This window comes from Coregonus lavaretus (assembly GCF_964263955.1).
Source record: "Coregonus lavaretus genome assembly, chromosome: 30".
NCBI lineage: Eukaryota > Metazoa > Chordata > Actinopteri > Salmoniformes > Salmonidae > Coregonus > Coregonus lavaretus.
This window is the reverse complement of record NC_140017.1, coordinates 4,462,043-4,485,409: the sequence shown is the minus strand read 5'-3', so window position 1 is coordinate 4,485,409 and position 23,367 is coordinate 4,462,043. Positions and strand designations below refer to the sequence as shown.

At 44.6% G+C, this 23,367-nt stretch overlaps 1 protein-coding gene across 1 annotated transcript in view; it reads left to right on the top strand.

Moving 5' to 3' along the window:
• LOC311105882 (ATP-binding cassette sub-family G member 1-like) overlaps window positions 1–22,509 on the top strand; it is a gene marked incomplete at both ends in the record, with an annotated part of 57,644 nt that extends 35,135 nt beyond the window's left edge. The window contains 9 exons of the mRNA XM_084148106.1: window positions 16,940–17,063; window positions 17,346–17,460; window positions 17,755–17,900; window positions 18,143–18,244; window positions 18,697–18,865; window positions 19,056–19,156; window positions 19,902–20,060; window positions 20,711–20,829; window positions 22,281–22,509. Coding sequence (XP_084004232.1) covers window positions 16,940–17,063; window positions 17,346–17,460; window positions 17,755–17,900; window positions 18,143–18,244; window positions 18,697–18,865; window positions 19,056–19,156; window positions 19,902–20,060; window positions 20,711–20,829; window positions 22,281–22,509 — 1,264 coding nt within the window. The remainder of the gene's footprint in view (window positions 1–16,939; window positions 17,064–17,345; window positions 17,461–17,754; window positions 17,901–18,142; window positions 18,245–18,696; window positions 18,866–19,055; window positions 19,157–19,901; window positions 20,061–20,710; window positions 20,830–22,280) is intronic.
• Between the last annotated feature and the right edge of the window lie 858 nt (window positions 22,510–23,367).

Here is a 23,367-nt window from a genome sequence, read left to right as displayed (position 1 = left end):
CAATCTACACACAATACCTCATAATGACAAAGCAAAAACGGGTTTTTGTAAATTTTAGCAAAAAAAAAAAAAAACTGGAATATAACATTTACATAAGTATAAAGACCCTTTACTCAGTACATTGTTGAAGCACCTTTGGCAGCTATTACAGCCTTGAGTCTTCTTGGGTATGATGCTACAAGCTTGGCACACCTGTATTTGCGGAGTTTCTCCCAATCTTCTCTGCAGATCCTCTCAAGCTCTGTCAGGTTGGATGGGGAGCGTCGCTGCACAGCTATTTTCAGGTCTCCAGAGATGTTTGATCGGGTTCAAGTCCGGGCTCTGGCTGGGCCACTCAAGGACATTCAAAGACTTGTCCTGAAGCCACTCCTGCGTTCTCTTGGCTGTGTGCTTAGGGTTGTTGTCCTGTTGGAAGGTGAACCTTGGCCCCAGTCTGAGGTCCTGAGAGCTCTGGGTCAGGTTTTCATCAAGGATCTCTCTGTACTTTGCTCCATTCGTCTTTGGGATGGTGCCAGGTTTCCTCCAGAAGTTACGCTTGGCATTCAGGCCAAAGAGTTCAATCTTGTTTTCATCAGACCAGAGAATCTTGTTTCTCATGGTCTGAGAGTCCTTTAGGTGCCTTTTGGCAAACTCCAAGCGGGCTGTCATGTACCTTTTACTGAGGAGTGGCTTCCATCTGGCCACACTACCATAAAGACCTGACTCTGGAGCTCTGTCAGATCAACCATTGGGTTCTTGATCACCTCCATGACCAAGGCCCTTCTCCCCCGATTGCTCAGTTTGGCCGGGCAGCCAGTTCTAGGAAGAGTCTTGGTGGTTCCAAACTTCGTCCATTTAAGATTGATAGAGGCCACTGTGTTCTTGGGGACCTTCAATGCTGCAGAAATGTTTTGTACCCTTTCACAGATCTGTGCCTATACACAATCCTGTCTCTGAGTTCTAGGGACAATTCCTTCGACCTCATGGCTTGGTTTTTGCACTGTCAACTGTGGGACGTTATATAGACAGGTGGGTGCCTTTCCAAATCATGTCCAATCAATTGAATGTACCACAGGTGGACTCCAATCAAGTTGTAGAAACATCTCAAGGATGATCAATGGAAACTGGATGAACCTGAGCTCAATTCCGAGTCAAAGGGCTTGAATACTTTTGTAAATAAGGTATTTCTGTTTTTTATTTTTAGCAAAAAATTCTAACAACCTGTTTTCAATTTGTCGTTATGGGTATTGTGTGTAGATTGATAATTTTTTATTTGATCAATTTTAGAATAAGGCTGTAACGTAACAAAATGTGGAAAATGAAGGGGTCTGAATACAGTGGCTTGGCATTTTTCCTATTTTGTTGCCTTACAACCTGGAATTAAAATTGATTTTTGGGGGGTTTGTATCATTTGATTTACCCAACATGCCTACCACTTTGAAGATGCAAAATATTTTTTCTTGTGTACAACAATCTATAAGTGATACCACAGATTCTCAATTGGATTGAGGTTTGGGCTTTGACTAGGCCATTCCAAGACATTTAAATGTTTCCCCTTAAATCACATGTGTTGCTTTAGCTGTATGCTTAGGGTCATTGTCCTGCTGGAAGGTGAACCTCCGTCCCAGTCTCAAATCTCTGGAAGACTGAAACAGGTTTCCCTCAAGAATTTCCCTGTATTTACCGCCATCCATCATTCCTTCAATTCTGACCAATTTCCCAGTCCCTGCCGATTAAAAACATCCCCACAGCATGATGCTGCCACCACCATGCTTCACTGTGGGGATGGTGTTCTCGGGGTGATGAGAGGTGTTGGGTTTGCGCCAGACATAGTGTTTTCCATGATGGCCAAAAAGCTCAATTTTAGTCTCATCTGACCAGAGTACCTTCTTCCATATGTTTGGGGAGTCTCCCATATGGCTTTTGGCGAACACCAAACGTGTTTACTTATTTTTTTCTTAAAGCAATGGCTTTTTTCTGGCCACTCTTCCGTAAAGCCCTGCTCTGTGGAGTGTTCGGCTTAAAGTGGTCCTATGGACAGGTACTCCAACCTCCGCTGTGGAACTTTGCAGCTCCTTCAGGGTTATCTTTGGTCTCTTTGTTGCCTCTCTGATGAATGCCCTCCTTGCCTGGTCTGTGAGTTTTGGTGGGCGGCCCTCTCTTGGCAGGTTTGTTGTGGTGCCATATTCTTTCCATTTTTTAATAATTGATTTAATGGTGCTCCGTGGGATGTTCAAAGTTTCTGATATTTTTTTATAACCCAACCCTGATCTGTACGTCTCGTATAAGAACGAGTTCCGACTGGGAAAATACGTTTTGAACGGTCATCCAACTCGGAATTCCAAGTCGGGAACTCGGGCCAGTTTCTAGAGCTCTGACCTGAAGATCACTAACGTCATGATTCGACCTTGTTTTTTCCAAGTTCCCAGTTGAAAACAACATAAATCCAGAGAATGACAGATTTTGATGGCAAAGTTTGATGACAAAATTTGCCCACGAAGGACCGCCGTGCCACCTTCCTGTTCAAGTGAGCACAGCACAACAAGGTGAGTCCAAAAATGTCTTGTATGCTGCTGCATAAATTATGTCATATGCCAGGGAGATATGTATACTGTAGCTAAGAAAGTAATACTAAGTGTATGTTGTGTTAGTAGCCCATGTGCCCCACCCTAATAATTTGGTCCCAGTGTTAGGCAGGTCACGTGACAAGATGGCGTATTGAACACACAGCGGTGCAAATCACCTCAAGATAAAAACTGAATATTCAATATCAGTAAGTTAGACTAAATATTAGCACTTCATATACTCGTGGGTAATAACATTCAATCTGGATAATAACACAAAACAAATCATGAGGCTAGAGAAATGTATCGACAAATATTACAACAACAAGCAACACTCAAACATGATGGCGGATAAACGAGGAGAATCAATCTCCAAGAGAAAACGCGACTCCTCGACGGATACAGATGATTTATGCTTTTCACCACTGGGACTGGTAAGTGTGGAAAGCGATCTGTTGAAGTCGATAAATGACAAACTGGGCATACTAGAATTTGTCAGTAAGGATGTAAAGGAGTTGAAGGCGAGCCTTGAAATGTGTGACGAAAGAGCTGCGATAATGTAGAAAGATTTTTAAAAAGCTAAATGGGACATTCACTTAGATAGAAACGGATGTTAATGAACTTAAAAATGAGAACATCTTTCTGAGAGAAGCCTTACTAGATATACAGACTAGATCTATGAGAGAAAATCTAGTACTTAAGGGTATCCAAGAAAAAGAAGGAGAGGTTCCCGAAAAAATAGTGAAGGACTTCTTTCTTACAGCTCTTCAAATCCCACTCGTTGGTGTTGATAAAATCCATCTCGAATGTGTACACTGTTTCGGACAAAGAAGACAGAGATATGAGCGACAATCGTTGCCAAATTTGCTTTCTTTAAGGATAAAGTAATGGTTAAAAGCCTAGGTAAAAGACTTGCTGGCACGAAAATAGGCATGAATGATCAGTTCCCGAGGGAGATTGCAGAACGGCGCAAAGTTCTGTACCCAATCTTCAAGGAAAATCGATTAAAAGTTCTCTATTCAGTTAATAAAGGAATATGTACGCATACCACGCTGCACCTTGGTCTGATCCGTCTATCAACGAGCGTGACAGAAGATCCCACCACCAACGGACCAAGCAGCGTGGCCAGGAGGAGCAGGCATGCTGGACACAGGTGGGGAAGACATTCTGGACATGGGAGGAGATATTGGCCGGTAAGGGACCCTGGGTGAAGGAAGAAGCCCAGGCAGGAAAGGATCTATGGCGACATCGTAGTTCAAGACCGCGAAGGAAGCCCGAGAAGCAGCCCCAAGACATTTTTTTGGGGGGGGCACACGAGGTGGTTGGCGAAGCAGCAGGAGGCCCTGAAAGGGCTGACTGTGGAGGAGGAGGCCGCTATGATAGAGGCCCTCCAAGACCTGCAGCTCATCATTCTGAGAGAGGAGACCACCACCTTACGTGGGCTGATAGCTGAGAGGGAGCAGGAGATCTCCCTTCAGAGGGAGGCACTGCAGGAGGCCCACAGGGAGAAGGAGTCAGTAGATGCACTGAGAGAGGAGCTAGCCAGGCAACAGGAGGAGCTGAGAGAGGAGTTAACCCACCAGCAGCAGAGAGCTCAGTCCTTAGAGCAGAGGCAGGTGGAGTCAGGTTTCAGAGTAGAGCCAACTCCCTGCATTCGCTGTAAGGAGCGTGGGACCGTTCAGGCACCCTGTTATGCTGTGATACGCACTGTGTCTCCAGTGTGCATTCACAGCCCGGTGCGCTTGGTGCCTGCGCCCCGCACTTGCCGGGCTAAAGTGAGCGTCCAGCCAGGACGGGTTGTGCCTGCTCCTCGCACCAAACCAGTGGTGCGTGTGTGTCTCCAGTCCGGTAAGGCCCGTGCCTGCTCCTCGCACCAGACCAGTGGTGTGTGTCCCCAGCCCGGTAAAGCCCGTGCCTGCTCCTCACACCAAACCAGTGGTGCGTGTTTCCAGTCCGGTAAGGCCCGTGCCTGCTCCTCGCACCAGACCAGTGGTGTGTGTCCCCAGTACGGTACGGCCCGTGCCTGCTCCTCGCACCAGACCAGTGGTGCGTGTTTCCAGTCCGGTAAGGCCCGTGCCTGCTCCTCGCACCAGACCAGTGGTGCGTGTCTCCAGTCCAGTACGGCCCGTTCCTGCTCCTCGCACCAGACCAGTAGTGCGTGTCTCCAGTCCGGTACGGCCCGTGCCTGCTCCTCGCACCAGACCAGTGGTGCGTGTTTCCAGTCCGGTAAGGCCCGTGCCTACTCCTCACATCAGACCAGTGGTGCGTGTCTCCTGTCGGCCCGTTCCAGCGTCACGCACCCGACCTCCAGCGAGGGTCCTCTGCTCCACTCCGGTGCCAGAGCAGTCCGCTCCACCGGTGCTTAGTCCAGCTCCGGTTAGCTGCTCCACTCCAGTGCTGGAGCAGTCCGCTCCACCGGTGCCAAGTCCAGCTCCGGTTATCTGCTCCACTCCTGTGCTGGAGCAGTCCGCTCCACCGGTGTCTCTTCCAGCTCCGGTTAGCTGCTCCACTCCAGTGCTGGAGCAGTCCGCTCCACCGGTGCCAAGTCCAGCTCCGGTTATCTGCTCCACTCCTGTGCTGGAGCAGTCCGCTCCACCGGTGTCTAGTCCAGCTCCGGTTATCTGCTCTTCCCCCATGCCGGAAACATCCGCTCCACCGGGGTCCGAGCCGGAGCCAGACGTCAACCCCTCTCCAGGGTCGGGGCCTCCCACACCAGGGTCCAGACAGGGCTTGGTGCATCGCGGGAGGACTGCCGAGCCAGAACCAGCCGTCAACCCCTCTCCAGGGTCGGGGCCTCCCACACCAGGGTCCAGACAGGGCTTGGTGCATCGCGGGAGGACTGCCGAGCCGGAACCAGCCGTCAACCCCTCTCCAGGGTCGGGGTCTCCCACATCAGGGTCCAGACAGGGCTTGATGCATCGCGGGAGGACTGCCGGGCCGGAACCAGACGTTAACCCCTCTCCAGGGTCGAGGGCTCCCACACCAGGGTCCAGACAGGGCTTGGTGCATCGTGGGAGGACTGCGAGGGGAAGCATCGCACCGGGGTCCAGACCGGACCGTGTGTGCAACGGGGAGGCAGGAAGGGAGAAGAGGTTAATACCGACGTCGCGCCCGAAGCCGGAGCCGCCACCGAGGCTAGATGCCCACCCGGACCCTCCCCTAATGAGTCAGGTTGTTGCGGCCAGAGTACGCACCTTTGGGGGGGGTGTACTGTCACGCCCTGACCTTGAAAGCCCTGTTTTTCTGTAGTTGGTTTGGTCAGGGTGTGAATTCTACAGTGGGGAGAACAAGTATTTGATACACTGCCGATTTTGCAGGTGTTCCTACTTACAAAGCATGTAGAGGTCTGTAATTTTTATCATAGGTACACTTCAACTGTGAGAGACGGAATCCAGAAAATCACATCGTATGATTTTTAAGTAATTAATTTGCATTTTATTGCATGACATAAGTATTTGATCACCTACCAACCAGTAAGAATTCCGGCTGTCACATACCTGTTAGTTGTTCTTTAAGAAGCCCTCCTGTTCTCCACTTATTACCTGTATTAACTGCACCTGTTTGAACTCGTTACCTGTATAAAAGACACCTGTCCACACACTCAATCAAACAGACTCCAACCTCTCCACAATGGCCAAGACCAGAGAGCTGTGTAAGGACATCAGCGATAAAATTGTAGACCTGCACAAGGCTGGGATGGGCTACAGGACAATAGGCAAGCAGCTTGGTGAGAAGGCAACAACTGTTGGCGCAATTATTAGAAAATGGAAGAAGTTCAAGATGACGGTCAATCACCCTCGGTCTGGGGCTCCATGCAAGATCTCACCTCGTGGGGCATCAATAATCATGAGGAAGGTGAGGGATCAGCCCAGAACTACACGGCAGGACCTGGTCAATGACCTGAAGAGAGCTGGTACCACAGTCTCAAAGAAAACCATTAGTAACACACTACGCCGTCATGGATTAAAATCCTGCAGTGCACGCAAGGTCCCCCTGCTCAAGCCAGCGCATGTCCAGGCCCGTCTGAAGTTTGCCAATGACCATCTGGATGATCCAGAGGAGGAATGGGAGAAGGTCATGTGGTCTGATGAGACAAAAATAGAGCTTTTTGGCCTAAACTCCACTCGCCGTGTTTGGAGGAAGAAGAAGGATGAGTACAACCCCAAGAACACCATCCCAACCATGAAGCATGGAGGTGGAAACATCATTCTTTGGGGATGCTTTTCTGCAAAGGGGACAGGACGACTGCACCGTATTGAGGGGAGGATGGATGGGGCCATGTATCGCGAGATCTTGGCCAACAACCTCCTTCCCTCAGTAAGAGCATTGAAGATGGGTCGTGGCTGGGTCTTCCAGCATGACAACAACCTGAAACACACAGCCAGGGCAACTAAGGAGTGGCTCCGTAAGAAGCATCTCAAGGTCCTGGAGTGGCCTAGCCAGTCTCCAGACCTGAACCCAATAGAAAATCTTTGGAGGGAGCTGAAAGTCCGTATTGCCCAGCGACAGCCCCGAAACCTGAAGGATCTGGAGAAGGTCTGTATGGAGGAGTGGGCCAAAATCCCTGCTGCAGTGTGTGCAAACCTGGTCAAGACCTACAGGAAACGTATGATCTCTGTAATTGCAAACAAAGGTTTCTGTACCAAATATTAAGTTCTGCTTTTCTGATGTATCAAATACTTATGTCATGCAATAAAATGCAATAAAATGCAAATTAATTACTTAAAAATCATACAATGTGATTTCAAATACTTGTTCTCCCCACTGTAGATGTTCTATTTCTATGTTGGCTGGGTGTGGTTCCCAATCAGAGGCAGCTGTCTATCATTGTCTCTGATTGGGGATCATACTTAGGCAGCCATTTTGCCTACCTTAGTGGTGGGATCTTGTTTCTGTTTTGGCTTGTGTAGCCTGTTGAACTTCACGTTTGTTTGTATTTTGTTGTTTTGATCTGTATTCAGTTAATAAAGGAATATGTACGCATACCACGCTGCACCTTGGTCTGATCCGTCTATCAACGAGCGTGACAAAATGTCTGCTCTACACAAAATTACAACCAAATAATTGCAGCATTACCGCGAAAATGGAAGAGGAAAGTGGAAGGGGGAAAAAGTAAGGAACTTGTCTGTCGGTATTGCATTAAAGACCATAATTGGTTTAAAGAAAATTGTGATAAATAAAAAATTATTCCAGTTTCATTTAAGGACCAAAGGATTGACAGCCGTCAAATAGATTGCAAAATAGTTGGGAAGAGATTTTTTTACGTACCGATTCCATGGCAAATGGTTTATGAACTGATACGCAAAACGACGCCGGATTCAAAACTTTGAATTTTTCAATTTAAATTATTATACCAAATTCTTGCTACCAATAGAATGTTATTTATATGGGGGATACAATCTTCCCAGCTCTGCAGATATTTCTGCAAAGAGACAGAATCATTAGATCATTTATATATTCCATCATCTATATTCCAAGATGGCGAAGTAGTGCAGTTGTGTTTTTATCGTCTGTCTGTAAATAGCCTGTAAATACCCTATTTTCGTACATTTTTCGTACATATTTCCCTATCAGACTTTTCATCCTTCTACAAGATATACTTTCCTGCAACCCGCCTCACTCAATGTGGAACGGATTCTATTATTGACTTACCTTTATCTAGAATCTAGAATCTCCAGTTGAAACTAGCTAGCCAGCTAACTAGCTACTTGCTATTTGCTATTAGCCACAGCTAGCGGTGTTCTCACCCAGAACATTGGATTTTTTTCCGCGGGATTAATTTTAATCACTGGACATTGATCACCGGATATTCGGCCAGTCTGCACAGCGCGTTATCGACCCAGAACATATCAGTTTTTCCGCGGAATCACTGATTCACTGGAACTTTAACTCCGGATTCATTGCTACCAGCTGGCTACAACAAAATGGACGCTGTGGTCTGGCTAATCAACCTGAGCTAGGCCCATCTCCCGGCTATCTACCTCTCTATCAACCGGACGGGACCACATAGTATTGACACGGAGCCCCGCCGATCCTACACGACTGGTCTGCCGACGAAATCGTCTGATGTGGTTACGACGTAACCACGAAGATTCCATCCATCTGCTAGCCCTGGCCCGTTAGCACACGCTTACTCACTAAACTGAACTAGCTACTGGACTAGCTACTTGCTATTAGCCACAGCTAGCAGTGTTTCACCCAGAACATTTGATTTTTTTTCCCGCGGGATTAATTTTAATCACTGGACTTTGATCACCGGATATTCGGCCAGTCAGCACTGCGCGTTATCGACCCAGAACATATCAGTTTTTTCCGCCGGAATCACTGGACCGGATTCTTCGCTACCAGCTGGCTACAACAAAACGGACGTAGCACACGCTAGCCGTGGCCTCTTACTCACTAGCACTTCACCACCGGACCTTATGATAACTCAGCTATACAGCTGATATCTGCTGGACTGTTCCTTTTTACGGTACTACATCCTGTTTATGTTTAGCCTCAGCCCAAACATGGTTAGTTTATTGTTGTTTCGGTTATTTCTAATTGTACTATATCACTGTAGACCCCCCAGCCTAGCTAAACCTGCCTTAGTTAGCTCCTTTGTCCCTCCACCCATATACTCAGAGACCGATTCAATTGATGCCTCTAGAGATACTATCTCTTTCAGTGTTACCCAACGCTTAGGTTTACCTCCACTTTACTCATATCCTTCCATATCCTTGTCTGTACATAATGCCCTGAATCTTTTCTATAACACCCGGAAATCTGCCCCCTTTATTCTATGTACCCAACGCACTAGAAGACCAGTTCTTAAAGCCTTTAGCCGTATCCTTATTCTAGTCCTCCTCTGTTCCTCTGGTGATGTAGAGGCTAACCCAGGCCCTGTAGCCCCCAGTATCACTCCTACTCCCCAGGAGCTATCATTTGTTGACTTCTGTAATCGCAAAAGTCTTGGTTTCTTGCACATAAATATCAGAAGTCTACTTCCTAAGTTTGAGTTATTCACTGCGTTAGCACACTCTGCCAACCCAGATGTTCTAGCAGTGTCTGAATCCTGGCTCAGGAAGGCCACCAAAAATTCTGAAATTTCCATCCCCAACTATAACATTTTCCGTCTAGATAGAACTGCCAAAGGGGGTGGAGTTGCAATCTACTGTAGAGATAGCCTGCAGAGCTCTATCATACTATCCAGGTCTGTGCCCAAACAGTTTGAGCTTCTACTTCTAAAAATCCACCTTTCCAGAAATAAGTCTCTCACTGTTGCCGCTTGCTACAGACCCCCCTCAGCCCCCAGCTGTGCCCTGGACACCATATGTGAATTGATTGCCCCCCATTTATCCTCTGAGTTTGTACTGCTTGGTGACCTAAATTGGGATATGCTTAATACCCCAGCCATCCTACAATCCAAGCTAGATGCCCTCAACCTCACGCAAATTATCAACGAACCTACCAGATACAACCCTAAATCCTTAAACATGGGTACCCTCATAGATATCATCCTGACTAACATACCCTCTAAATACACCTCAGCTGTCTTCAACCAGGATCTCAGCGATCACTGCCTTATTGCCTGCGTCCGTAACGGGTCCGCGGTCAAACAACCACCCCTCATCACTGTCAAACGCTCCCTAAAACACTTTAGCGAGGAGGCCTTCCTAATTGACCTGGCCCAGGTATCTTGGATGGATATAGATCTCATTCCGTCAGTAGAGGATGCCTGGTTGTTCCTTAAAAGTAATTTCCTCTCAATCTTAAATAAACATGCCCCATTCAAAAAATACAGAACTAAGAACCGATATAGCCCCTGGTTCTCCTCAGACTTGACTGCCCTTGACCAGCACAAAAACATCCTGTGGCGTACAGCATTAGCATCAAATAGCCCCCGCGATATGCAACTTTTCAGGGAAGTTAGGAACCAATATACACAAGCAGTCAGGAAAGCAAAGGCTAACTTTTTCAAACAGAAATGTGCATCCTGTAGCACTAACTCCAAAAAGTTTTGGGACACTGTAAAGTCCATGGAGAATAAGAGCACTTCCTCCCAGCTGCCCACTGCACTGAGGCTAGGAAACACTATCACCACCGATAAATCTACAATAATCGAGAATTTCAACAAGCATTTTGCTACAGCTGGCCATGCTTTCCATCTGGCTACCACTAACCCGGCCACCAACTCTGCACCCTCTGCTGCAACTTGCGCATGCCCCCCCCGCTTCTCCTTCACACAAATTCAGACAGCTGATGTTTTGAAAGCGCTGCAAAATCTGGACCCCTACAAATCAGCTGGGCTAGACAATCTGGACCCTTTCTTCCTAAAACTAGCCGCCGAAATTGTCGCAACCCCTATTACTAGTCTGTTCAACCTCTCTTTCATAACGTCTGAGATCCCCAGAGATTGGAAAGCTGCCGCGGTCATCCCCCTCTTCAAAGGGGGTGACACTCTAGATCCAAACTGCTACAGACCTATATCCATCCTGCCCTGCCTTTCGAAAGTATTCGAAAGCCAAGTTAATAAACAGATCATCGACCATTTCGAATACCACCGTACCTTCTCCGCTATGCAATCCGGTTTCCGAGCTGGTCACGGGTGCACTTCAGCCACGCTCAAGGTCCTAAACGATATTATAACCGCGATTGATAATAGACAGTACTGTGCAGCCGTCTTCATCGACCTGGCCAAGGCTTTCGACTCTGTCAACCACCGCATTCTTATTGGCAGACTAAATAGCCTTGGTTTCTCAAATGACTGCCTCGCCTGGTTCACCAACTACTTCTCAGATAGAGTTCAGTGTGTCAAATCGGAGGGCCTGTTGTCTGGACCTATGGCAGTCTCTATGGGGGTGCCACAGGGTTCAATTCTTGGGCCGACACTTTTCTCCGTGTATATCAATGATGTCGCTCTTGCTGCTGGTGACTCTCAGATCCACCTCTACGCAGACGACACCATTTTGTATACATCTGGCCCTTCATTGGACACTGTGTTAACAAACCTCCAAACGAGCTTCAATGCCATACAACAATCCTTCAGTAGCCTTCAACTGCTCTTAAACACTAGTAAAACTAAATGCATGCTTTTCAATCGAACGCTGCTAGCACCCGCCCACCCGACTAGAATCACCACTCTCGACGGGTCTGACCTAGAGTATGTGGACAACTACAAATATCTAGGTGTCTGGTTAGACTGTAAACTCAACTTCCAGACTCACATAAAGAATCTCCAATCCAAAGTTAAATCTAGAATCGGCTTCCTATTTCGCAACAAAGCCTCCTTCACTCATGCTGCCAAACATGCCCTCGTAAAACTGACTATCCTACCGATCCTTGACTTCGGCGATGTCATTTATAAAATAGCCTCCAACACTCTACTCAGCAAATTGGATGTAGTCTATCACAGTGCCATCCGTTTTGTCTCCAAAGCCCCATACACTACCCACCACTGTGACCTGTACGCTCTTGTTGGCTGGTCCTCACTACATGTTCGTCGTCAAACCCACTGGCTCCAGGCCATCTATAAATCACTGCTAGGCAAATCCCCGCCTTATCTTAGCTCATTGGTCACCATAGCAGCACCCACCCGTAGTCTGCGCTCCAGCAGGTATATCTCACTGGTCATTCCCAAAGCCAACACCTCCTTTGGCCGCCATTCCTTCCAGTTCTCTGCTGCCAATGACTGGAACGAATTGCAAAAATCTCTGAAGCTGGAGACTCTTATCTCCCTCAATAACTTTAAGCATCAGTTGTCAGAGCACCTTACCGATCACTGCACCTGTACACAGCCCATCTGAAATTAGCCCACCCAACAACCTCATCCCTATATTGTTATTTAATTTGCTCTTTTGCACCCCAGTATCTCTATTTGCACATAATCTCTTGCACATCTAGCATTCCAGTGTTAATACTATTGTAATTATTCTGCACTATAGCCTATTTATTGCCTTACCTCCATAACTTGCTACATTTGCACACACTGTATATATATTTTCTGTTGTATTTCTGACTTTATGTTTTTTTTACCCCATATGTAACTCTGTGTTGTTTTTGTTGCACTACTTTGCTTTGTCTTGGCCAGGTCGCAGTTGTAAATGAGAACCTGTTCTCAACTGGCTTACCTGGTTAAATAAAGGTGAAAAAAAAAAAAAAAAAAAAAAAATTATTTTGGTACTGTCCATTTGTAGCTTGTCTTTGGTCACAGGTCCAAGAAGAGCTGAAGGATTGCAATATTTACCTGGAGCTAACCCTGCAGATAGCACAACCGGGTGATCTGAAAAGTCATAGTCAATCGATCAATAATATAATACTTTTAGCAAAAATGTTTATTTTCAATGTACAATCTGTAGAAACAATGAGAATAGAAGGGTTCAGAACTTTTGTGAAACATCACAGTACAGTTGAAAAATATATGGCAAATAGAAATCCAATATGGATAGTGTTAAGAGATAGATGGGAGGGGTTGAATGGAGCTGAAGGTTGGGACTAATAACTAATAACAACAAAATAACTAATGTAAAACATACTGTGTCCATAATAAGTATATAGGTTATAGGTTGAGAGCTTTTGTGAAAGAGCACAGTTTGAAAGATATGGCATATAGAAGCAAACCCGGTGGACATCATGAAAATGTTCAGAGAGGTTGAGTAAAACAAACAAAATATAATTATTGTAAAATTGACTCTGTCCATAAAATTTATATAGTATGTATAAGCTGGAAGTAGAGGCCTAAGCGTTGTTGTTCACTAGTTTACTCCAATTAGGGGAGGGGAGGTGGTGTTGGAAAGTAATAAAGGAAAATATATTTAAAAAAGGATATGTGTGTGTATATGTATTTGTATGTATGTAGGTAAATGTGTATATTTACATATATATCTGTGGGAAAAAAACATGGGGGATTGGAAGTGCTCCTGAGTGGCGCAGTGGTCTAAGGCACTGCATCGCAGTGCTAACTGTGCCACTAGAGATCCTGGTTCGAATCCAGGCTCTGTCGCAGCCGGCCGCGACCGGGAGACTCATGGGCGACGCACAATTGGCCCAGCGTTGTCCAGGGTAGGGGAGGGAATGGCCGGCAGGGATGTAGCTCAGTTGATAGAGCATGGCGTTTGCAATGCCAGGGTTGTGGGTTCGATTCCCACGGGGGGCCAGTATAAAAAAAAATATGTATTCACTAACTGTAAGTCGCTCTGGATAAGAGCGTCTGCTAAATGACTAAAATGTAAAATGTAAATGGAAGTGATGCAGACAATTATACATTGATGGAAGTTATAATCTATCTGCAATATTAAAGCTGATCTACCTCCTAAAAAAATTAATAATAAAAAAAAATATATTTTTTTGGGGGGGGGGGATAAAAAAGAGCTTTCATTGTCTGCTTATATGCCCCCTTTATTTATCCTATCAAATCAAATCAAACTTTAATTGTCACATGCGCCAAATACAACAGGTGTAGACCTTACCGTGACATGCTTACTTACAAGCCTTTAACCAACAATGCAGTTCAAGAAAGAGTTGACCAAATTAACTAAAGTAAAAAATAATAAAAAGTTACACAATAACAATAACGAGGCTATATACAGGGGGTACCGGTACCGAGTCAATGTGCGGGGGTACAGGTTAGTCGAGGTAATTTGTACATGTAGATAGGGGTAAAGTGACTATATATATACAGTTGAAGTCGGAAGTTTACATACACTTAGGTTGGAGTCATTAAAACTAGTTTTGTAGCCACTCCACACATTTCTTTTTAACAAACTAGTTTTGTCAAGTCGGTTAGGACATCTACTTTGTGCATGACACAAGTAATTTTTCCAACAATTGTTTACAGACAATGACCATCGTTATGTTTGGAAGAAAAAGGGGGTGTCTTGCAAGCCGAAGAACACCATCCCAACCGTGAAGCACGGGGTGGCAGCATCATGCTGTGGGGGTGCTTTGCTGCAGGAGGGACTGGTGCACTTCACAAAATAGATGGCATCATGAGGAAGGAAAATTATGTGGATATATTGAAGCAACATCTCAAGACATCAGTCAGGAAGTTAAAGCTTGGTCGCAAATGGGTCTTCCAAATGGACAATGACCCCAAGCATTCTTCCAAAGTTGTGGCAAAATGGCTTAAGGACAACAAAGCCAAGGTATTGGAGTGGCCACCACAAAGCCCTTACCTCAATCCTATAGAACATTTGTGGGCAGAACTGAACAAGCGTGTGTGAGCAAGGAGGCCTACAAACCTGACTCAATTACACCAGCTCTGTCAGGAGGAAAGGTCCAAAATTCACCCAACTTATTGTGGGAAGCTTGTGGAAGGCTACCCGAAACATTTGACCCAAGTTAAACAATTTAAAGGCAATGCTACCAAATACTAATTGAGTGTATGTAAACTTCTGACCCACTGGGAATGTGATGAATGAAATAAAAGCTGAAATAAATCATTCTCTCTACTATTATTCTGACATTTCACATTTTTAAATTAAAGTGGTGATCCTAACTGTCCTAAAACAGGGAATTTTTACTAGGATTAAATGTCAGGAATTGTGAAAAACTGAGTTTAAATGTATTTGGCTATGTAAACACCCGACTTCAACTTTAGATAATAGACAGTGGGTAGCAGCAGTGTAAAAACTGGTGGCCTTTGATTAATTGTTCAGCAGTCTTATGGCTTGTTCAGCAGTCTTATGGCTTGGGGGTAGAAGCTATGGTTCTGACTTGGTGTACAGGGAGAATACTGTAAGAACGGCCCATGTTCTGAAATCTGTCACTGTGCATCTCAAAAGTGCTGAACAAATAGTTATATTGACTACGTCTGTCCTACCTCGCTCATTAATGTCTTAATCAAAATTACGGATTGCCTCTTATCCGCTCGTCGTCCCCTTATGCCATAGTTTGAACATGTCAATTGTCAGTAGAAACCAAATTTGTTTAAGCAAGTCAGCCCTATCAGCTATGTTTTTTTAAAAGGCAGTAAATGAGGCTGAATGAACTGTTTCGCTGCCAGACAAGGCTCTGCTGATAGCCAGTTGTAACAAAACATTTTTTTTTGCCCCATCAAGATTGACATGGTAAAATCGTCTCATGGTCTGAGAAACACTGCTCTGTTACCTTTCACCGCAGATACAGAAGTGTGACATTGGCAGATGCGGTGGATTGAGACGCATCCAATGGAAAAATAGCGAACTTTAGCTTAAACTGACAGATTTTTATAGGGATCTTTTTATTATGCTAATTAGGTTTCGGTGGGGCGCAGGCATTGACATTAGGGGGTTAAATCCATTTGATTCCCACTTTGTAACACAATACAATTTAAAAAATCCAAGGTGGTTGTAGACTTTCTATAGGCACTGTAAATATTCCAAGCATCTGAAACGGTATCTTCAAAAGTCAATCTGACAACATATGGGACTGAGATAGGGCAGATGGAAAGTCCCTGACAAATAAAATCAATAAACAGTAGAGGACTGTAGAGCTACCACATTTGGTAACCTTACCATAAACGTTCTGAAGTGCTCTTGTTGTTTAAGACTCAATGTCATTTTTAGGGTCCATTGTACGCTGCTATTGAGATAGGGATGTGTCTGAAACAGGGTTGGGGTCAATTTGAATTCATGAAGTAAACTGAAATTCTAATTCAATATTTGGGAAAATATTTTATTTTATTTTCAATGACTTCTCAATAAATCAAAAAGGAGAAACGGTTTATTTAAGTGTTCAAATTTCTTCCTGAATTGACTGACTTCAAATTCGAATTGACCCTGGTCTGAAACTGGAATGATGTCATAGTTTCTGAGAGCAGCAACGTGCAGTCTCTTAAGGGGATTTACTCCTGATGCCCAATCCTCTGATGCCTTCTAAGACTGACACTTCATCTGCCTCTTTACCCTCTCTCTCAGCCACCTCCGACTGCTTAACTGAACTGTGATACACACTCCCAATCCAAAGAATCTTCTCACCTGCTCAAAATTACTGACATGATTCATATCAGTGTCCAGTGATAGGACCATTAGATCACATACAAGAACATGTGTGAAGGTGTGCAGAAAACATCATGTTAACTTAAGTAGCTAACGTTAGTCATTGTGAAAAGCCCCCTTCGTTCCCACTCTGAGCACTTGTTGATTGCAGGCTTGAAACAGATGTAGAGAAGAAGATGAGGGGTAACCAAACACTGGCCATGGAAAGGACTGTACAGAATTCGTACCAACTCATTGTTTGTTGCTTTGTCATAAACATGTGCCAAATAGTGCAAGTTCATGGAATGTGCTGGAGTCCTTCTACCAGTTCACTTCACTTGTTTGCTTCTCCTCCGAATTGATGATCTAAGATGTTACTTTACGTGTGCAAAAGCCAATCTATTCTTTGCTTTGACATTGTCCCCTATACGCTAACCCTCGCCTCTATATTCTGTTTTGCAGTGGCCTGGACAGTTCCTCCTGCTTCCAGGTGTTGTCTCTGCTGAAGGCCCTGGCGCATGGTGGCCGCACCGTCATCTGCACCATCCACCAGCCCAGCGCCAAGCTCTTTGAGCTCTTCAACAAGGTCAGCCTCCAACCGGGCCTACTGCTAGCCTGAGTCCCAGATCTGTTTGTGTTGTCTTACCAACTCCTACGTCATTGGCGTGACAACATAAACAGATCTGGGATTCAGGCTAGCCATCCTGCATGGGAATCTATGAAAGGCACAATGATACCACAGGATCACAGTTGGAAATGAGAAACTGTATGGAGCTAGCTAGACATGTGGCGCAATACTAAATGAATGGTCTGCTAAATGAATGTACTGTATTCTGATTGCTTCGTGCCCCTGTGTTTCCCTCCCTAGCTGTATGTCCTTAGCCAGGGTCAGTGTATCTACAGAGGGAAAGTGCCTAACCTGGTCCCCTACCTTAGAGAGCTGGGGCTCAACTGCCCAACGTATCACAACCCTGCAGACTTTGGTGAGAAACTCTTACCAGTTTAATGAGAAACAAGTCAAATGTGTTGTCATCATTGTTATAATCACCTTATTTACACATGCATATCAGTGTATTCAGGAATCTGTCTTATTTTCTTAGAATAACTGTCCCAGAAAGTTATTTTAACATACTTTGGTATAAAGCGTTCTAGAAACTATTCTATCTATTAGTTCAACCGAAAATGAATTATCTCAGAATAACTTTAAAGATGGTTCCTCATGCAGTATTCACTGGGGTTTCTGTGACATGCGTACCTCTCTCTCCATTTTATCCCAGTGATGGAGGTGGCGTCTGGGGAGTACGGAGATCAGACGGCTCATCTGGTGAAGGCCGTGCAGGAGGGGAAATGTGAGCAGGTCTACAAGACAGACATGAACGATGGACCCCTCAACCCTTTCCTGTGGCACAAATCTTCTGAGGAGGTAAAAGGGGGATTAGTGTATTACTACAGCTCTCAATGGGTTGAAATGAAGAATCTCACTGAAGTGACATTTTCAGAGTCAAAGCATTTCATTGAAATGTTTCAGGAAAGAGCGGTTGAGAGGCATTAGCACTTCAGGTTGTTCAGTCACGGTTTTTTCTTTCTCTCTCTCTTTCTCTCTCTCTCTCTCGCTCTCTCGCTCTCTCTCTCTCTCACTCTCTCTCTCTCTCAAAATCCTCTCAGGACTCCTCTTCCGGTGAGGGCTGCCACAGTTTCTCTGCCAGTTGTCTGACTCAGTTCTGCATCCTGTTCAAAAGGACGTTTCAATGCATCATTAGAGATACGGTAAGACATACTGTCACCTACTGGTTTGTTTTTGTACTGCAACAGCTTCCAGCCCCCTTTAAAATAACAAAATGTTGCATAATGAACCCCAAACACTTTAATAAAATTGAAAAGCATATGAAAAGAATAACAGAGGAAAAAACGAAATTCAACAAATTGTGATGAGAACGTCATAACACAAACAAAAAATACATCTATTCATACCATACTCTCACAACCACTACATTTTCCCTTCTCATCTCCTCTTCTCCACCCTCCTCCTTCCTCTTCCTCTCAATCATATTCAATCAAATTTATTTTATCTAGCCCTTTTTACATCAGCAGTTGTCACAAAGGACTTTGCAGATACCCAGCATAAAACCCCAAAGAGCAAGCAATGCAGATGCAGAAACACAATGGATAGGAAAATATATAAACAAAATGTTTTTTCTCCTCCTGTTCTGGCCCTACAGGTGCTGACTCACCTAAGAATCATCTCTCACATTGGGATTGGGATTCTGATTGGCCTGCTCTACCTGGGCATCGGCAACGACGCCAAGAAAGTGCTCAGCAACTCCGGCTTCCTCTTCTTCTCCATGCTCTTCCTCATGTTTGCTGCTCTCATGCCTACTGTTCTGACGTGTGAGTATTCTCAGCTCTTCTTACTGACAGACATCTGCATGCATTGATTTAGTGCATGAATTCACAACAGTCGTAAGCTATTGCATACAGTATGTTAGGAGTAGACTGTGCTGAGATTTATCTTGGCGTTGTTTTCTGATTACCTAAATGAGATTACTATGACCCTGTTTTCTCCATCTCTCTAATGCAGTCCCTTTGGAGATGGGAGTGTTCCTAAGAGAGCACTTGAACTACTGGTACAGCCTGAAGGCTTACTATCTGGCCAAGACTATGGCGGACCTCCCCTTCCAGGTAATTACAATGTCACATAGAACTCTGGAGGGTCATTTTTAGTAGTGTGTTGTGTCCCAGAAAATCTGTAAGTTGGTATTTCATCAAAATGCAAAAAAATTATAAAAACATGTCGATTCTATCATTCCCTGAAAAGAGCAACGGTATTGTAACTGAAGAAACCTGTTATGGGGCTTTAGCATCAAGGTCAAAAAGCCATTCTGTTTGTCAGATTTAGACAAATCCCACAATAACATTACATAAGGAGGCTTTACGCTTCACCAGACATCCCCTTGTGCTCTAAATTAAAACTGACAGAAAGGTTTACTGCATGTTTTCAATTATTGTATTGAATTACTCACATCTAATTAGGCTTTTTTCAACAATTCAAAATTATTATTTCAAAGCGCATACAGCTCGACTTTGATTTTCCACATGAATAAAAGTGTTTTAGTTTGATGTTTCAATGATACTCAATGTGTTTTCCACGGTGAGGTACTGTTGGCTGAACATGAGGAATATGAGGTGGCCGTATCACAATCCTTGATAACAACAGCTTCTCATGCTGTTGTGCCCTTCAGCAAGGGACTTAACCCCCTACACGACCCTTGGGGTGCTGCACTGACACTGACCTTCCAATCTGTCAATGTGTGGTTGGGCGTGTGTGCAACTGTGCGTGCGTTGGGGGTCGAGAGAAAAAAGCTGACAGGACAATTTCTGTGTCCACAAATTAACAATCAACTATTTTTCTTATTTTGCTTCACAGATAGTGTTCCCAGTCGCCTACTGCAGCATCGTCTATTGGATGACGTCCCAGCCGCCTGACGCTGTGCGTTTCATCCTTTTCTTGGCCCTGGGAGTCCTCACCTCTCTTGTGGCCCAGTCTCTGGGCCTGCTGATAGGAGCGGCTTCCACCTCGCTACAGGTACGTCCTCCATTCTCTCAATACTAACACACGATAACAACTGCTACGCCTGTTGTTTGCAGCTTGAGATTTGTAAATGAAACTCTATTGTGACCATTCAGGCTGAGGATTGATATTATTAGCAAATTCTGTCTGTGTATTGATATTATTTGCTCATAAAAAATATAGTTTGTCCTTGGGGCTGGTCTAAGCGTGGGGCTGGTCTAAGCATGGGGCTGGTCTAAGCGTGGGGCTGGTCTAAGCGTGGGGCTGGTCTAAGCGTGGGGCTGGTCTAAGCGTAGTGCCGCCCCCGTACCACATACTGTATGCCCCTGGAGGCAGTGTTTCGATCCCCTGTTCCACCACTCACTCTCTCTGCTGTATCCCTCTCACCTGTCCCCCCATCTACATTTCTGATTTGTATCTGTAAATACAACTTTTTAAAATTAATTAAACAAATATTTATATATTTTAAACTATATTTCCTGGCACAATCACACCAACCACATTGTATTTACACAGTACCAACCTATAGTATATGCATATAATTATATGTTTCTCAGAGTGGTACCCAATTTTATTCTAAGCAGATGATTAAATGCAGTATGTACATGTAACATGGTTAAGTGAGTCATGTCCTACCTCTGATTTTGCGCTTGTCCATATCTCAGGTTGCCACGTTTGTAGGTCCGGTGACTGCCATACCCGTACTGCTTTTCTCTGGCTTCTTTGTCAGTTTTGACACAATTCCGTGGTATCTTCAGTGGATGTCATACATTTCATATGTCAGGTAACTCGTTTTTCAGATACTTTTCAGACTTACAAGGGCCCTGACTTTTACCTGACCATGTGACCTGCCCCTAATACTGAGAAAGTACCATGTGTTTGGCACTTGAACAGTAGGGGAAAGTGGGGTATGTTGAGCCAAAGGGTTAATTGAGCCACCCCTTGTTTCTAGGAAACCATACACAAAATTAATAATGTGACCAAATATTTAGGAATAGGTCATCATTTCATGGAGTCTGTGAAAGAAGAAACCATATGGAATAAGTGGTAAGCAAGTTAGGTCCAAAATAACGATTTTCACATAGTCAAATGAATGTATTGTTTGTATCTAAACCAAATTAGATAGTTTTAAGATGGTTTTATACATCAGCTGGGGTCTCTATAAGCTACAATATGAGGTCCTAAACCTAGCATGAAAGTGCATCCTTGTAACTGTGTGGGCTAATATAGTCCAAATGTTTGCCTTGGGGTAGGTTGAGCCAATAGCCATGGGGTACATTGAGCCAATGGCCACCATACCCCATACAAATCATTATATTAAAAAAATCAGTTTTATGCATAATATGCATAGTATTTTTGCAATGTGTCATGCATATGAATTCAAGATTTGTATTGTTACAGAGCAGACATCATCATGCCCGTGTATACAAATGTAAAATAAGCAGGGGTCTTGTCCCCGTTGAGGTTCTTGAGAGAGCAGCCAAGGAAGTGAGAGAAGTGAAGAAGTCCATTTGAGCAGCAGCAAGGGATGAAAAAATTGACTGAATGACACTGAAGAGGTACATTGACAGAAAATAAAATGAACATGCATCTGTGCGAAAGAGAGGCTATGATAGAGGAGCAGAGGCACAGAAGGTCTTATCTGATTGCATGGAGTCTGAGCTTGCTAAACGTATCAAGAATCTCATGGACCAGTTTCATGGGCTTAATAGCCTCAAATGCAGAGAACTTGCCTACGAATTGGCACATCGACACAACATCCCTGTCTCAGACAACTGGTTAAGAAATGGAAGGGTATAGAATGGAACAGAGAGATCTATATCTGAATGTAGGCATACATTTAAGATATACAATAAACCACACCCCCATTCCATGAATTCAACTTTGACCTACCAGCACCCACTGTCACAGGACACCATCACCCACTTACCACAAGGTGGCTCAACTTACCCTGACCCTATGTTCAACATACCCCGTACCCGGGGTGAGTTGTGCCAAGAGACCACATTTTTCTGGACAAACAATGTTTTCAAAACTGTTATGTTTACATGAATTCTGATTATTTACAGGGACACACAACATCCTGAAATATATGTAGATATCTTTCTTAGAAAGAATTATATATTTCCATTGATGTAGGGATGCTGAATGTAATAAATGGCTCAACTTACCCCGCTCTCCCCTACTGTTCATCCTCTTTAGCAGCACCATAAAGCAGTTCTTATTATTTTGTAGGTATGGCTTTGAAGGTGTCATCCTCTCCATCTATGGGCTGGACCGGGAGGACCTCCACTGCGACATGGATGAAACATGCCACTTCCAGAAGTCGGAGGCCATCTTGAAAGAGCTTGACGTGGAAGATGCCAAACTTTACCTTGACTTCATAGTGCTCGGCATGTTCTTTGTGACCCTCCGCCTCCTTGCGTACTTTGTGCTGCGCTATAAGATCAGTGCAGAGAGGTAGACTGGGGAGTGGGGGTAGGAGGAAGAAGGCCCAGATCGATTGCAAGCTGGAATACCGCTTCTAGAAACCTCCAGGCAGTGGCCCAGAAATACACCATGCACACCAAACTTTTGGCCAAAGACTACAGAATATAGACGCCTGTTGTGTGAAACTGTGCATGCAGTATGAATCTACTTTGTTTAGACGGACAAATATGGCAGAGAGGAGCTCAGTGCCTAAGGCCATAGATGATTCCCAATATTACAAGAACATTCTTGTTTAAAAACCAAAACCATTGGCGTATTGAAGGCAAGGCTCCTGTCACAGTAGGAATCTAGATGTAATCGCAGTATTTCTTTGTGCAAGAGAACCAACTGTAAGTAATGTAAGAGTTTGTTGTTGATAGGCTCTTGTCTAGTCTGTAGTTTCCAGACTGGTTTGTATGACCACTGTGTGAAACCAATTAAATGAAATAGCTTGGTGGAAGGACAATGGGAAGGCAGGGCCACACTTAAACAGGAGCTGGTTTCCTCCAATGTGTGTTTATTATATAGGACTGCCAGATCAAATGGGGCTCTAATCCAGGACCCTTGGTAAATAAAGGGAAGGGTACAATATTGCTTGTTGCTAATATGGGATAAAGCAATCACGTACATTCCAAGCATGTGAGAGACTGTACAGTACCGATATATACTGTAGTTTATCTGGGGTGAGTTTCCCCGAAAGCGGATGTGGCATGTGGCGCTCGACAACCCAGCCTCTCAGGCGCAAGAGAGTAACATCTGTGCTTGAACAAACAAATTAATCAAATGAAGCACGTTCTACGAGTGGCATGGGGTTTTTGAAAGAAATAAAGTACCACGTTAGCACCCTTTGTAA